Genomic DNA, 18,182 nt, shown 5'->3' with positions numbered 1-18,182 from the left:
TACAGTACAGTAACAGCCTGTTAATGTCCCACTGCTGGGCTAAGGCCTCCTCTCCCTTTTGAGGAGAAGGTTTGGAGCTTGAATCCTAAATCACATTAATTACACCTTAAATTTGTGTGTGATATATAAAAGGATATTCAGGGCTGGATTTGGAGGCCTGGAGGTTCTATGGTTGAAACTTTGCATGTGTATTTATAATAATGTAACCTAAAAGAAAAATATCAACCCCCAACTCGATGGCAGGTAATCTAAAGCTTAGCCGTCCTATGACAACAAGGAAGTGAAGCCGCCTAGTTATTTTCCAAAATTTATTGAAGAATTTTTTCAGGGATTTCGACCGTTTGTTGTGCAGTGATCTAAACATTTTAAAGGAATGTTCTTTGTGTTTTACTATACATATAGTAAAACACAAGAATTATATTTGCATTTTATGTATATTACATTTGTTTACTTGTTGTAATTGGGATGTTTTTTGTTTTAGAAAAGGGATTGGGTCCCTTTCTAGTAAAATCTCAGAGCACTTAATATGGTTTCTTTTTTTAAATAGATACAAAAAAAGAAAAAGTCTAGTCAAGAAGTATATATGGGCCAAAACCATCAAAGTAGCACATACCAAATTATGTTTTATGATAAATATGAAATGATGAGGTGTGCATGGAATGAGGCGTGTGTTCTCTGAATGACGATATAGATACAATTTAGGTTTATAAAATCATTAAGCGAAATTTTTGGATGCCATACTTATTTTCTTATTTGGTATAATCAATCAATCAATCAACAGCCAATCGTTGTCCACTGCTGAACATAGGCCTCTCCCAAGGTGCGCCAAAGCTCCCTGTCCTCCGCCTTCCGCATCCAGTTGGTGCCCGCCACCTTCTTAAGGTCGTCGGTCCACCTGGCTGGAGGGCGCCCTACGCTGCGCTTGCCGATTCGCGGTCTCCACTCTAGGACTCGTCTGCTCCAACGGCCATCGGTCCTACGACATACGTGACCAGCCCACTGCCACTTCAGCCTGCTAATTTTGCAAGCTATGTCGGTGACTCCGGTTCTTTTCCGGATAATCTCATTTCTGATCTTATCCTTCAAAGATACTCCGAGCATAGCTCGCTCCATAGCACGCTGAGCGACTTTGAATTTGTGGACTAGTCCCGCAGTTAGTGTCCACGTTTCGGCACCGTATGTCATGGCAGGTAAGACGCATTGGTTGAAGACTTTCGTCTTCAAACATTGCGGTATAGACGACTTGAGGACTTGACGAAGGTTGCCAAATGCTGCCCATCCCAAGCGAATTCTTCGATCGGCTTCCTTCTCGAAGTTGTTCCTACCGATTTGTATAATCTGTCCTAGGTAGGTATATTCACTAACAACTTCGAGAGGTTTGCCCTCGACGTATATCGGTCCCGGCACGACATGCCTATTGAACATGACCTTGGTCTTGTCCAAGTTCATGCCGAGACCGACACACCGGGAAGACTCGCCTAGGCTACGCAGCATTTCGGTGAGTTGTTCCAGCGACTCTGCTATGATGACGATATCGTCGGCAAATCGAAGGTGTGAGATGTACTCGCCGTTTACATTGACTCCATACCTAGTCCAATCCAGCGTTTTGAAAACGTCTTCCAACGCGTTGGTGAACAGTTTCGGGGATATTACATCCCCCTGTCTCACCCCTCTGCGCAATTGGATCGCCTTCGTCTTACAGTCCTGGATGTGGACAGTCATTGTAGCGGCGTTGTACAGACATCTCAGTACCTCGATATATCTCCAATCGATATGACATCTCTGCAATGAGTCGAGCACTGCCCAGGTTTCGATGGAGTCGAACGCTTTCTCGTAGTCCACAAATGCCATACACAGCGGCTGATTGTACTCTTCGGTCTTCTGCACAATCTGCCGAACAGTATGGATGTGGTCCACGGTGCTGTAGCCTGATCGAAAGCCGGCTTGCTCTGGGGGCTGGAACTCGTCAAGTCGTCTGGCGAGACGGTTCGTGACGACTCTTGAGAACAGCTTATACACGTGACTCAGGAGGGAGATTGGTCTGTAGTTTTTCAAGAGGGTTTTATCACCTTTCTTGAAAAACAGTACCACCTCACTCCCGCTCCACGTTTCCGGGGTCTTGCCATGTTGGATGACGGAATTAAAGAGGCTTGCTAGCTCTTTCAGGACCGGAGTCCCGCCTGCCTTAAGCAACTCTGTTGTGATTCCGTCATCTCCCGGAGATTTGTTGTTTTTAAGCTGTTCTAGAGCCGCCCTAATCTCTCCTTGGTCAACGACCGGGAGCTCCTCGGAGTAATGGCGCATAAGAGGGGCGCGCTGGTCATCAATACTGATTCCCATGGGTTTGTCCGATCTTGAAGAGAACAACTGCCCATAAAACCTCTCTACTTCTCCGATAATCTCAGGCCTAGAGGTAACGACCCCACCATTTTCAGTTTTAAGTTTTGTCAGACGCGGCCTCCCAAACTTGCGAGCGAACACTTTCGATCCCCGATTTTGCTCAATCGCAGCCTTGATGGCACGGGTATTGGAGCGTCGGAGATCGCGTCGCGTCAGCGTTTTTATTGTTCGGTTTAAGGCCTTATCTGACAAAAACGATGGTAGTTCTCGTCGTTTTCTCATGAGCTCGAGTGTCTCAGCAGAGAGTTTTGGTGCGTTGTCTCTTCTCTGTGGCGGAAAACACTTGCGGGATGTGTTTTGCAGTATTTTGACCAGCGTGTCGGTTCTCTCATCAATGCTGCTTATGGTTTCCAACGCGGTGAATTGATTTTGAAGTTCCATTTGGAACTTTTCGGAGCCTTGAGCAGCTTGGAGCATGGTAGGTCGGAGAGTAGACCTCATCATTCTCGATCTTTCGGCTTTTAAGTAGATATTTAGAGTGCCTCGAACCAAGCGGTGATCACTTCCGGTATTAAACCTGTTGATCACTGAAACATCTCTAAATATGTGCCTTTTATTCGAGATGATAAAGTCTATCTCGTTCCTTGTCACGTTATCGGGGCTTCGCCAGGTCCACCTCCTCTGAGGCTTCTTTTGAAAGAAAGAATTCATCAAAAAAAGCCCCTGTTGGTATAATGTTTATTATTAATAAAAATGTTACTTAAATCACTTCTTTACGGTCTTTTAATCAATGTCCATAGCCAAACACCATTAATAATCATATTAAATTTTTATCTTGATGGTAATATCAAACAGTCCAAATATTTATATAGTTCTATAGTAAATTTAAATTAAAATTTCCAACAAAACATGCTTTCTTAATCATATTAATTAAACACAAGAATATATATATGTATTTAATTATAAAAAGAAAAAAATGATGGAATTGGAAAAATATTAATTATTTGCTCAAATGCTATGTACGATACATAATTTGAATCCCATTTGAATTTTTTGGCATTATTATGTACCAATATCAAGAAAGTTATTAGGATTTCTCCAACATCTTTATCTACACCTATCTGACAGGTGGCTGTAATTGTCAGTTTTCTTTTCTGCAGGTACTTTAATTAATATAAATGTTCCAGGAGATATTAAATTTGGGTGTAGGTTTTCCTTCCCATGAATGTAAGATGTACCAGCTTCAACAGTAATTGATTTTTGCGTAGTCTGTCGTCAAACAAAAATCACCAATAAACCATTCTCATCGGATGATGATGAGTAATAAATGGTTTTATAAATGCTCAGTTTCTTTAATTTCAGTAAATCTTGTCCATCATTTGTATCCATAGGTTTGTTAGGTTCAGGAGACTTTCTTGTAAGTATTAATATTTATTTATTTATTTAATAGGAACACTAGTTTCGTTAGCTACAGTCGGAAAGCTGAAAAAACCAAAAACTATTTTAAAACTAATTTATTTAATAAAAATTAATTTTATAATTAAACTTAAGCTTTACAATATAATAATGATGAGAAAGTTATAATAAAGAAACTTATTTCTAAATTGCAATTTAGCATTCCCGATAAATGCACATTATTGTTTGGTACGAGGGAAATCTACGTCAGCTATCTTCCTGGAGCAGGTTTGCGTAACTTCTCCACCCTCAGATCAGCAACTATTTTAGAACATTGAGATAAAATGTGGCTGGCATCTTCCTGCGTTGCTTTGATGTCCCTTCTTCTTCTGGGTTAGATTCTAATAATTGTATGGATGTTCGTGTATGGTTGTTAAATGGCTTAGTCACCGTGGCTTTTCGCTTAACGTCACTAACAACTAAAACATATTTGCCTGCTAAATTTATTGAGAGGGTCGTCTGTAATTGGTATATTTAATATAGAATTTACTTGGTCAATATGTAAGGTGTCGGTCGAAGAGGTTGATCAGGGTGGTACATGTTCAGAGGGGTTTCGTAATTAGAGAATTTAATTCGTCAATTTCCTCAATTAAAGTTTTAGTTTCCTCCATATGGATTTCGACTGGCGAATTGTAAAGTCGTATTCGCTTAGTCTCCATTTTGTGAGACGAGAACTTGGTTCCTTCAAGTTCATTATCGGCTTGTGGTCTGTCAGTATTGTAAATTTTCGTCCAAATAAGTACGGTCTAAAATATCTAGTCGCCCAAACTATGGCAAGAAGTTCTTTCTCGATTGTGCTATATTTATTTCACTCTCATTTAATGTTCGGGATGCATAACATATGGATCTGTCACCTCCTATTAGACCTATAATTATTATTAGACCTATTAGGTCTATAAATTCTTCAAAACAGGGTAGAGTTATAGAATATTCATTTCTTGACTTCAAATGGGTCGTAATTGAGGGGATGATTAGAAAAATATTTCGTAACAGCATCAGGGCTAATGAAAGATTAGTTTGCACCAGTGTATATCAGTAATTTAAGTGTAGGATTTTTAATCTGTATATATAGGAGTTGCCTTTGTGTCTGTAGTTCAATTCTTTTTTGGTTTGGGTAATTTCGGATCCGACTGAAAATCCTGATCTACAAGGGCCTTTAGTTGTGATGGCAGTTCAAATGCAACTAACTCTTAACAATGAGTTGAACGTCTATTACCGGACCAAATAAAAGTAACTAATTAATTCAGACGTTCACATATATTTACACACAGTACGACACAGTACAGTCAGGGGAACACTAATATACATATAAATTCAATCACGTTAATTATTAACATTAGCATTAACTATAATTTTAACATATACGAGAAAAACAATTATATTAAGGGCGATGGAACTATATAACTTATGGAGGGTAATTCAAGTAAAAAATCACTGCCCGCTGCGACGATCGTGGACGGCGCGTAGGCACAAGCCATCGGTACTTCTTAACAACGCCGTCCACTCGGGTTTGCGTCATAATTAATATTAATTGTTTTTAAATTTATACATATATGCTTTTTATTTATTTTTTTATTGTGTGTGTGTGTGTTCTCCACAGGTCGGATTGTGGTTAAATTTCATTAATCGAACGATCATCGTTTGTTTCGTAAAAGATAATAGAATTATTACTGTAAAAGTCAGGTCTGTAATTAACTGTTATAGTTTTGGCCGTAATAATGGTCAGGGTAATTAGTGCGTGTTCATTTCACGTGTTTTGAAATAATTCGTAGAGGGTTGATTACCCGATTTACGCTAGTCATGTCCAGTCTTCATTAAGGTATGTGGTAAGGGCTTAGAGTTAAAACTTTGCAGTCCACTCACATGTTCTGGTTTAGAATTATGAGATGGATTATTCCTAGATGGTAAGCGAAAGACATTACTACGTGAGTTATAATAAGGTGGTTGTGCACTAAATATTTGTCTAGTTCTCGTTTGCATCGGCCTATTGTATTGGGGTTGATTATGGTTAAAATTAAATTTAAAAGGCGGGGTTTGTATAGGGCGTTGTGCTACAGGAGCTGGCCAATTAATTATTGGGAGTTGAGATCCTTGAGCTCGAAGATGTGAGAATGGTAAAGGATTAATTTGAGGAGTTGATTGCTGTTTTAGTCCGTCCGTGCGTTACGTTAAATATGCAACGTTTAATTCTTCTTGTACATATTCAAGGGCTTTTGCTATTGTTTCAGGGCGCATGCATTTGTGATCCTAAAGGTTTTTTTAAGCCGCGAACAAATGCTTGCTTAGTTACTTTCTTATAAAGATCGCGTTTTTCTTGTCATTATCGTACTAAAAACTGCGTGACAATGGCTTAAAAATCTTGGGGTGTCCTAGTTCCTTGTACGGCTAGCGAAAGGTCATTGTATAAGGCTGTTTCTTCTCGTTGATCAGAGAAATTATTTATCAGAGAAGTCCTTATACCGAGACAATCGTCCAGTATACCGTTAGAATTAATAGTAGCAGCGGCAGATCCCGTGATTTTATTTAGTATCCCGTTTAATAAACATAAGTTAGTTAATTCACTACCGGGCGCACTATTTAAATAATCTGTTATTATTTGGTCACAAATATTAATAAATCTCCTAGGTACGTTAGGGTAGGATCGAATTCGGGCACAATCCTAAGGATTTTGTAAATAGTGTCCGGATCCTGAGCCATATTTGAATTTTTATTATTATTTAAATTTGTTATCTCTAATTTATTTTCTAAAATCCTATTACTATCTACGCTACGATGACGGGCCTGCTGCGAAGCAGATTCCCGATATCTATAAACTCAAGGATGATAAATTTTGGAATAGGATTACAACTAGAATAGGAGCAATACGAGAATAGTTCAAATGTACTCACATATAATTCATTTCTGGTTTCTCCTTGTAAATCGAAGTTTGGATTCTCCTTCCGGTGTTGCAGCTGGTCCGTAGATTCAGGATACTAGCGATGCCCTAACAGTCTCTATTCTAGTATCCTACCGACTGCGCCAGTTACGTTAGCTACAATCGGAAGACCGAAAAAAACCAAAAACTATTTTAAAACTAATTTAATTAATTAAAATTAATTTTACAATTAATTTTAATGTACAACCTACTCGATGTAAGCTTTACAATATAATAATGGTGAGAAAGTTATAATAAAGAAACTTATTTCTAAATTGCAATTTAGCATTCCCGATAAATGCACATTATTGTTTGGTTCGAGGAAAATCTACGTCAGCTATCTTCCTGGAGCAGGTTTGCAATATACATATTAAATGGTGACAAACGTAACATCCAAAGAAAAAAAAATCAACTTCTGATATGTATATCGATTATAAATGTACGCAACATTCACAAAGTATTGCGTCAACATAAAATAAAGTAAAAAATAATTATTATTGATCTAAGCTTTCTTCATTAACACAAATACAACAACAAAAGAATACAAAATACATAAAAAAATAACGCCCTATGAAATTTGTCGCCCGTGGTGGCGTGTGGATGGCAAATACTGCTCTCTGGCTGAGCTTCCGCTAGCTGCGATGCAGCTACTGCACACTCAGCATTGCCTCCTTGGCCAACCTCGATCGTTTCGTTGTGGGTGTTGTTCCATATGGAACAATTTAAAAACATACTCGTGGGAACTATATAGTTCCCACGAGTATGGGGAAAGACGGTCCATCCAGGCGGTGCCCCCTGCACCTGGATAAGCCTAACGTAACTCGCCACGGGTTTCGGCCGGTACGCTAGGGAACGCAGTTGCAGCTGAACTTCCCATCAGCCATGCATCCCCTCGCGCTGCGTCGCCACTTGTGATTCGGGGTAATTTTTTATAGAGGTTTTCTTCCTCATTGTTCGGCCAGTTAAGGCAAAACCACCAACGGTTTTACCCATACGAGGCCGTGAGACATGTCCACGATACCTCAATGCATGAGATTACGATTTGAAGGACGGTGGCATAGCCTACTCGGCGGCAGGGTAAGTGCACACCGAGCCCGTCCTTGCCTCCATAACTGTGTCTTAAGGACACCCTCCAGATTGCCCGGACCGCTCACATAGTCTACTCTGATGATCAGAGAGGTACCAGGAGCCTCGCCTCTTACGACACCCACGGGAAGAGATGGGGGAGTGCTATTCTAAACCCGGCACTCCACGGGGTTGTTAAGGTCATCCTGTATTAACTGAATGTCTTCAACAGATTTTACTGTTTTATATATTTTTAAGTCATCAGCAAATAACGAGCATGAGCAACTTTTTATAACCTTAGTGATGTCATTAATATAAGCCAAAAACAATCTCTAATCCGCAAATGGGATCCTTGGGGAACGCCGGATTGGGCTAAATATTTTCTAGATTCGAAGACATTCACAACAACTGTCTGAGATCTCCGCTCCAGATAAGATTTAATCCAATTATAACAACAGCTCTTTTAAGAGCTAGACATTGCGTCATACTACATCATTGCATGCTGCTTCTTGTTTCAAATAAACAGTTCTTTTCAGAACTATTCGTTGTTTCAAACGATAACGTCATATAATGAGGCATGCGTGGCGTGTGTATTCTTGTTGCTATGCGTACTGCTACAGATTCATCTTCTTGCATAAGAAACTATAAAGTTAAAAAATGAGTTCACAAATAGTAAGAGCCGAACGCAACCTGAAACACCTGAATCTTATTGATACAGAAATGTTTTTAAAAAGATTGATGAATACGTATGAAATTAATTTAATATGATAACTTTATTTAAATAATTAAAATATAAATATTATAATTGAATAATAAGTTTAAGAAAATAATAATATTTGCGGAAGAAGTGCAAAAAGCTATTTTATATATAGAATATAATATATAATGTCTGTTAATTGTTTGTATTTTTTCTTCAATTGTGTTCTCGTGTAAGTGATGTAATTGTCTTTATGGGAATAAATAATCTTTAAACCTTAAACCTTATTCTGTCATTCAAAAACTACGATACGTTTTGACGTTTACCTCACTGGGGCTCCCTCTTACGACTCAACTGCGAACACTCGAATGTCAATGTCAACACAAAGCTTACATCTCTCCCCTCGAAATGTAAATTTTCTCTCGCTTGAGTAATATTTACCTGTGAAAACTAAATATCAGGATGCATAGGAAAGAGCTTTGTGATTTGATATAATCCAGTTGATCTTGTTCCACCACCAGTATTTATTTTAAAAACTGAATCCGATATTTTTTCTTCTATTTCAAAGGGACCAATTCTAATTTCATCCATCTTTTTTTTTGTTTAATTTGTTCCCATAGTCAACATATACCATATCTCCTTTTTTAAAATCATATTGTAATCTATTCTTGGCTAATAAAGTTGGGGGGTAAGGGGGAAAACGACAATACCATCTAGTCGACCCCAAACGCCAACCTCCTGCCCGTGGTGCCCCCTGCTAGATAACTGACGAGGCTCTGGCGACCGAGCTGTGGCGGTATAACCACTAAGGCCTGGCTGGGTAACCTGACAGAAGAGGCTTCAACAGCCTGGGGATACAAATAATCTCCAAAAGGTTTGGTGCAGAAGGCAAGGGGAAACCACTGCAACTATCCTTCCCAATAAAGTCAACATGAAACTACGAACAGAGAGAACACGATTGCCATGCGACCCGCGTAGGAACCGGCGCCGTTTTGCGTCCGGGGCAGGCGGTGTGAAATATGTTACCGGCCACGGGGTAGCAGGGAACCAGGCTCCCCATGGAAATTCAGCAACTGGAACGTATAACAAGCTACGCCAAATCCAAACAATAGGGACATGGAATGTGCGCGGACTACTCAGCCCTGGGAAATTTACTATCTTGGAAAAGGAGATAGTCAGATGCGGTCTTAACATCTGTGGACTCAGTGAAACCCACTGGAAAGGCAACGGCTATTTCGTCACTGATTCCCACGCCGTATACTTTTCTGGAAATGACACCAGCAGCCAGAATGGAGTAGCTCTATTAGTACCTGTCCACAAGCGGAACTGTGTGATTGGCTTTGAAGCAGTGAATGACAGAATATTAAATTCTGTTACAGAATGGTTTGTTTCATTGTATCTGTTTCTACATTCTTCAGCTATTTTTGATCATTTTGTTTTTCCTTTTGATTCATTTATTTTGCATCTTATTTTGTTTACTAGTCATATCGCTTAATTCATCGCCAGGTCTGTTTCTTACATTTAACTTCTCTAAAGGTTTGTGATCTGTATAGACAGTAAAATAGTTTCCAATCAACCAATGTTGCCAAAATTTTATACTCTCTTTTATGGCTAAGCATTCTAAAAATATAGGTTTTTTATTTCTTTGTGATGCATTTATTATTTTAGAAAAATATGCTACCGGTTTTTCTTCGCCATTGTGTTGAATTTGTTTTAAAACTGCTCCTATTCCTACGGAACTGGCATCTCATGCTTGTGGATTATAAATGGCTAGTATTGGTTTGGAACATAAATAATCTTTAATTTTCTGAAATGCATCCTCACACTGTTTTGTCCAATTAAATCTCTGATATTTTCTCAGTAATTTATGTAAAGGATCAAGAACTATTGAAACACTTGGAATGTATTTTCCATAAAAAATAATTTTTCCTTAAAAATTGTCGTATTTGTTTTCTATTTTGAGGAGCAGGAAAATCCTTTATTGATTTTAAAGTTTTTTAGAGGTGTAAGTTTTTTAGAGTCTTTTGTAATATATGACCTAAATATTTAACGGAATCACTTGCAAATTTGCATTTTGTAAATTTCAGCCTGAAAGAGGGTTTCTCCAATAGTTTCCAACAATTTTTAAGTGTGTGATATGTTCATCAAATGTCTTAGAAAAAACCAGTATGTCATCAATAAAATTCACTGCAAATCCTGATAGGTCATTTTTTCTTATAATATTTCCCAAAATCCGTTGGAATATGGCTGGTGATGTTTTAAGGCCGAAGGGTAAACAGGTCCATTGGTAATGACCTTCCTGCGTTACAAAACCAGTTTTGTGTCGGTCTGTAATTTTTAATGGGATGGCCCAAAAAGCAGAATTTATATCTAGGGTTGTAAAATAATAAAACCTTCTCCTCAAAAGGGAGAGGAGGCCTTAGCCCAGCAGTGGGACATTAACAGGCTGTTACTGTACTGTACTGTACTGTTGTAATAATTACAATTTATTGTTTTTGTTATTAAGTCTTCTATGAGAGGAAATGGTTGTGATTGAGGTATAATTATTTTATTTAAATTTTATTTAAAGTCTATGCATAATCTATTTTTTTCCTTCGTCCCTTTTAAAAGCTAAGTTAACAGGTGCGGCAAACGGACTGTAAGATTCCTCAACCAATTCATGTTTTAAAAGTTGTGAGATTTGATTTTCTATTTCTATCTTGTCTTGGACTGAACATCTATATGATTTTATAACAATATTTTTCAACTTTCAAATATATACAGGCTTCATACTTCTTGACTTTTCCACTGTCATATTTATTTTTTGCAAAAATATCAGTGTAACTATCCAATAATATGTTTCTCTGATCGGTATTTAAGTGTTTTGTATCTATATTAAATTTGTTTGTATCTATACCTTCATTACGAGGCATACCTTTTAAGTTTTGTCGTTTGAAAAACACAACTAGAACCTTATAGTACTTTTTATTGTTTTTCAAAGTATTCACCACGTAGCTTAATACACTTTTCCATTCGCTTAAACCACTTATTATAACATTTATTCCACTCTAAAGTCCCCCACTTTTTTGTTCAAAATGGCTGACTTGAAAGCGTCGACTGCTTCTTCACCGGACTGGAACCTTTGACCACAAAGACTTTTCTTAATTTTAGGAAATGTAAAGAAATCGTTAGGGCTTAGGTAAGGACAGTATGGAGGATGGTCAAGAATTTCTACTTTTTCCTGCTTCAAATACTCAATCATTTGACGAGCGCTGTGTGCGCTTGCGTTGTCGTGGTGCAGGATGATGTATCACTTTGAGTTAGTTTTTCGAAGTTCGGCGATAACTTGTGGTAAAAAAACTGTGGTATACCACTCTGCGTTAACCTGCGTGAACCTTTGCAGAGTTTTCTTACAACATCTGACGCGGGTCGCCTTGTGATTGTCGGAAAGCAGACGTGGTATCCAACGGCAAACTAGCTTTCTCACACCAAGGTCTTCTGAATGATTGTTCCTGAGATGCCTAATAGAGCCTCTTGATACTCTTGATACGTCACATGACTATCTTCGAGAATTAGTTGTCTCACAGCAATTATTTTATCTTCAGTGAAGGCGGATTTTGGGCGTCCTTCGCGAGATTTGTCACTAACACTAGTATGTCCACGCTGGAATTCTAAATACCAGCGTTCGACAGTCCGCAGACATGGGGCTTCATTACTGAACAGATGTTAGCTCTTCAAAACACCGAAGACGTGTCAGGCCTCTTCTAAAGTTGTAGAAAATTATTGCACGAACATTTTCCTTAGAAAGATTCATTTTCGTACGTAACCTGATAGATTCCAATCGACTCTGTGAATAAACAATAGCATTAATCCTAATACTTTCAACTGTTTTGAGATTCAAAATTTAAACACATTTGAATATAGAACAGTTCTAAATTCAAAATTGCCGGGACGGAAAAAAAAATATGGAAACGACAGAACTTAAAAGGCATGCCTAGTATTTGTATGTACCTGCCTAATCTTACTAAGAATTTGTTGATTGTTTGTGGAAACATAGTGATAATCAATCATAAGGGCTGTTTTATTTACAACTTACAGAATGGCATTGGTGAAGCAAAGGCTACAAAACGAAGTCTACAAATTAAACATTGTGAAGTCTCAGCAACTTACAACGGCGGCATTTAAAACTTCAAGTACAACACGGCACAGACCCCTAGGTTATATTAATCTAAATATAAATGGAGTAGTTGTAGGAGCGACATTCTTTGAAAAAAGATGTAAATATTTCAAATCCAATTGTACATTATGCTGCAAGGGGAAACAAACTAGGTTTCCATTCCTTCTAAGTGCAAGCAAAAGTCAGTAAGTATTGAAGTTGGTCCATACAGACCTATACGGACCGATAGAGAACAAATTATAGAACTTCTGATATTTATATCAATTACAATCATAATTCTAAATTGGTTTTTTTTGTTGGATGTTGTGTATGTCATCATGTTATATGCATATTGTTAGGGTGCTTATTAAATAAATAAATAAATGGAGAGCAAAAACCTTCGAATAGCTTCATATTTTCTTATATTTGTTGACGACTGACGACTACAGCCGAATGTGTTTTGTTACTTTCTGCAGTCAAAACAGTAGTTACAAATCCCTAATCCCACGAATATGCTGATGTACCTAACTAATGGAAGCTTCCCAGACGACCACCTCACGAGTTTCCCGTATTGACCGAGTTCCCTGTATTAGCCTTTCAATGCCCCTTTTTTAAATTTTATTAATTGTAACATTATTAATCAGTCTTTATTCCCACTTCGAGTAAAACAGTCGTTAGTTATAAGACAATTATTGTATTAATATAATATTAATAAACAATTGATAATTATTCGTTTTTTTTACACCCTGACCGCTGCAAATGTTATTGGCGCAGTCGGTAGGATTTTCGCGGGCTAATTCGCGATCGTTTTAAATTAATTGCTCGATAATAACATCTCGTCGCGTGCCGTCCGGGTGGCTATCAAGCACCGTTCGAGAATCCAGAATCTACGAACCTGTGGCAGCCGGGAGTGGAATACAACAGTCGATTCAACTGAGAAGAGACCAGATAAAGCAGTTTATGTGAGTACATAAGAATCGTTTTCGTGTTGCTCCTTTAGACCTAAGCCTATCCATAAGTTACCAAAATTTTCCATCCTAAAACATCTAGGATCTAGGCAGGCCCGTCGGTTAGGTATAGATAGAATTTCTTATTCTATTATTTATTTAGATAGTAGTCCTTCTAATTAATTTAATTTAGTTAATATGTCTCACGATCCGGAAATCATATTTAAGATCCTCCGCCTTGTCCCGGAGTTCGACGGGAACCCAAATATTATAACTCGATTTATCCAAATTTGTGACCATTTAGCGATCCAATATCTTAGTGAATTACCAGGTAGTGAATTTTCTAACATATGCGTACTTAATGGAATTTTAAATAAAAAAACAGGCACAGCAGCAAGCAAAATTAATTGAAACGGGATACCCGACAGTTGGCTAGGTATTAAAAACCTTTTCCGACCAAAGGGATGAGACCGCCCTATACAATGATCTCTCCTTAGCCACACAGGGAAATAGAAGCCCTCAAGAATTCTTTGACCATTGTCAAAATTTGTTTAGCACGTTAATGACTTACGTTACACTGCATGAGACACTATCCACCACTATCGAAACAAAGCGCGATTTGTATAAAAAAGTAACCATGCAGGCCTATGTTCGTGGCCTTAAGGAACCATTAGGATCCCGCATTTGTTGTATGCGACCACTAACAATAGAAAAAGCTCGTGAATATGTACAGGAAGAAATTAACACTATGTACATGCACAGCTGTTACGAGGTTTCAAAATCTAACCATAACCGCTACACCCAATTCTACTCGCCACATATTTACACCACGCACAATCCCACCAAGTAAACATAATCAAAATAATTGGCCGGGCACTGGCAATCATGCAAAACAGAGACCATCTAGACCTAACACACAGCCTTTTAAATTTAACGATAAACACCAACACCCTAGACAACCCAAACACGTAGAAAGAATGTTCGGTGCACCACCTACTACAACCCTAACAGTCACATGTTTAGGTTCCCGCCTCGAAATAGTATTACACAGACGCCTAATCAAGCCAATGGATTTCCTAGACCTAGGAGCGGCGTGAGTTACTTCGTGCGTCGACCACTGCCACCAACATACACTTACAGGACATAATTTGCAAAAATACGGTAACCCTCCGCCAAGAGATTATTTTAAATCAAACTTTAATAACTGCGAAGATGATTACAACTCGTACGATTATTACACGGACTTTGAACCTTATTATAACAGTGACGAATACACGGAATACCCATATGACTATGAGACTTATTTACAAAATTATAAATTATAAATTATAATTATAATTTTCTATTGAAACCAATAACGAGAGTACACCTGACGATAATGAAAAGTGGTGATTCTATTTTACGATTAAGTTAGTTGCCAATATACATTTACGAAGGAAAGACGTGTTTCTCTAATTGATTCGCCGGCACAAGCTAAACTGAACCTTACGACCTCACCATATGGTCGACTTCGAGCCGCACGGAAGTTCAACATTGCATCGATGACCGGCTACCGAAAGAACAAAAGAACTGCATTCCTGAGCGATAAGCGAGCGCAGGGTTGAAGTTTATTGCAATTATAAAGACATTTAGGTATATTTGCACCGACGCATCAATATTTATAAGTTTTAGTGTAAGGATTTCGACTGTTACGTGTGAAATATGGCCACGGAAACCGACAACCGAGACAAGCAATCAGTATACTGGAAAATACAATCCTACTATTGAAGAAAACCCAGTTCAATTTATCAAAATGCCCCAAACAATGACTGGGTAAAGTGGGCTGCTTACAAACCAGAATTAAAACAATTGAAGAATACTGGATGGTCTTCAAAGAAGCCCATAAAAAATTATTGACCTGTACCACTCGTGAGGAGCGTGGATTGCTGCCATATTTCGAGAATGAGGAATTTTTTGTACAAGAAGATTTGTATTTTTGTATGTTGGGAGACTTGAAAGACATGTGCCAACATGTCTTTCAAGTCAGTCGAGTCGAGTCGAGTCGAGTCAAGGCAGTCGAGTCTGCCAAAAGTAAACAATCGCCGCCAGAAGACCTGCAAAATAAGAAAGTTCACCTCCCGGCTATACATTTACCTTTGTTTTCGGGCGAGTACGAACTCTGGCCTAGTTTTAAAGATTTGTTTTCATCACTCGTCCACAATTGCACGACACTAAGTGACGTCGAAAAACTCCATTACTTAAAAACCAGTGTGGCAGGTGAAGCAGCGACTTTATTGAAGCACATTCCAGCGACAAGCGCTAACTACATTCAAGCATGGGAAACGCTGAACCATCGATATGGGAACAAACGTCTAATAGTGAACGCATTGTTGAAGCGACTTTTTGCCCAGAAGAAATGTACCAGCCAAGCCGCAACCCAACTGAAATCTCTACTCGAAACCACCAACGAAGTATTACAGAGTCTAAAAAATCTGGAAGTGTCGACGGATTCATGGGATCCAGTAATCATATTTCTGGTTGCACAGAAGTTGGACCCAGAATCCCAGAAGGAGTGGGAACAAAATTCCTACTCAGAGAATTCCCAGGACTAGTCGACTTGGAGGGATCTGCGTAAGTTTTTGGAGGCCAAATTCAGAACATTGGAATTAGTCAAACCCCCCACTACTACGAAGCTTGCCAAGGAATGAGTCCTTCACATTACAACTACGGAAAGACCAAAGCAAAGAAGTTGTGCTTTATGTACAGATGCGCACACGTTATGCCATTGTAACGTCTTCACTAAGATGTCACCAAATGAACGCAGAGAACATGTCAAAACAAACAAGCTGTGTTTCAACTGCCTCGAAGTTGGACATTCGGTGTTTAGGTGCCGTTTGCCAACATCATGCCGTGTATGTAAGAGACGTCACCACACTCTTCTACACTTACCTAACTACGGGGAGGCATCGGCTTCTCATGTTTTAGCTAATCAACCGATGTCATCCAATCAAGCAAATGTAGAAGAAGGGGAAGTTCAAACAATGGTTGCGTAACACTATCACGCAGGGCGGAAACAGACAATTTCACTATTAGCCACTGCAATAGTAATTTTAAAGAATGAACGTGGACACACTATTGCATTGAAGGCGCTGATAGACTCAGGATCTCAAGCATGTTGTATAAGTGAGAAGGCAACTAAGATCCTGAAACTAAAAAAGACAGCAGTAGATCTTATCGTGTCTGGACTTGAGTCTACGAAGGTTAGAGTCAGGCATGAAGTAAATGTAAATGTATTATCACGATGGAACAATTTCATTTTACCTATTAAAGCCTACGTGATGACGAAGCCCTTGACCTCTAATATACATTCAGGCACAATAATAAGAAGAGATTGGCCGCACCTTGCTGGCATTCAACTGGCAGACGAAACATTTTCCGCCTCCTGTAACATCGATCTGCTGTTGGGTGTCAATGAGTATATAAACATTATGAAGAAGGGATTGATCAAAGGTCCACCAGGTACACCATGCGCACAAGATACATACCTGGGATGGATCCTTATGGGTGGAATTGACATCAAGGTCAGGAAGTATGAGCAATCCTTAACGGTCATGACACAAGAAGTTGATGTAGAAGATTTACTGAAAACAATATGGAAAGTTGATGAAGATACGCAAAGAAACCTAATACAAAGGGAACAGTTATGTGAAGATATATACACTAAGACACAGAAGCGAGATGAATGTGGAAGATATGTTGTCAAATTACCATTCAACATTGAAGAACCTAATTCAACAGAAGGAAATACGAGAGAAATAGCAATGAAGAGACATATGCAATTAGAAAGAAGGTTCAATCAAAATAAAGAATTAAAGCAAGAATACAAGAAGATAATTGAAGACTACATATATCTAAAACATATCGAAGAAATACCTACAGAAGAAATAAATAATAAATCAGTCTACTTACCTCACCACGCCGTGATCCGTAATGATAAAGAAACCACGAAGACTCGTGTCGTATTTGACGCCTCGTGTAAGGGCTCCAACGGTGTCTCTCTCAATGACGAACTGTTGACGGGTCCTGTACTGCAAGACGATCTGAGAAACCTGATAATGAGGTGGAGAACTCACGCCGTTTGCTTTGTTGCTGATATCCAGAAAATGTACCGTATGATATGGGTTGACCGAGAAGACACAGATTATCAAAGAATTTTTTGGAGAAACGACCAATCTGAAGAAGTCAAAGACTACAGATTGTTGACTGTTACATTTGGGACAGCTTCTGCTCCCTATCTCGCCGTAAGAACCCTTATGAAATTGGCAGAAGATGAGGGCGACCGGTATCCAGAAGAAGATATTGCGTGAAGATTTTTACGTAGATGACGCAATGTCTGGAAGTGACAGTCTGCAACAAGCAATAAAGAATAGTCAAGATCTTAGAGCGCTTCTTCATTTGGGTGGATTCGAACTAAAGAAATGGTCATCCAACAGCCGAGAATTCTTGGAAACAGTTGATCCTAGCGATAGATCGTCTAATGCTAATCTGGAATTGAAGATTGATGGAACAATAAAGGCACTTGGCGTACAATGGAATTTAGGAAAAGACAGATTCGAGTAGAATTTAAACTTACCTTCAATCAATGAAGTG

General features: G+C 38.7%; 1 protein-coding gene across 1 annotated transcript; it reads left to right on the top strand.

Moving 5' to 3' along the window:
• The first annotated feature begins 17,020 nt into the window (after positions 1-17,020).
• LOC126776682 (uncharacterized) lies at positions 17,021-17,899 on the top strand. The gene has a single exon (XM_050499305.1). The coding sequence runs from the start codon at positions 17,021-17,023 to the stop codon at positions 17,897-17,899; it is 879 nt and encodes a 292-aa protein (XP_050355262.1).
• The last annotated feature ends 283 nt before the right edge of the window (positions 17,900-18,182 follow it).

This window comes from Nymphalis io, chromosome 21 (genome assembly GCF_905147045.1).
Source record: "Nymphalis io chromosome 21, ilAglIoxx1.1, whole genome shotgun sequence".
Classification (NCBI taxonomy): domain Eukaryota; kingdom Metazoa; phylum Arthropoda; class Insecta; order Lepidoptera; family Nymphalidae; genus Nymphalis; species Nymphalis io.
Note: the sequence above shows the minus strand (reverse complement) of the source record. Positions and strands in the feature narration are given on the sequence as shown.

Bases quoted from the DNA above. Each gene is read 5' to 3' on its own strand.
- LOC126776682 (XM_050499305.1), top strand. From the start codon at position 17,021: ATGAAGAAGGGATTGATCAAAGGTCCACCAGGTACACCATGCGCACAA.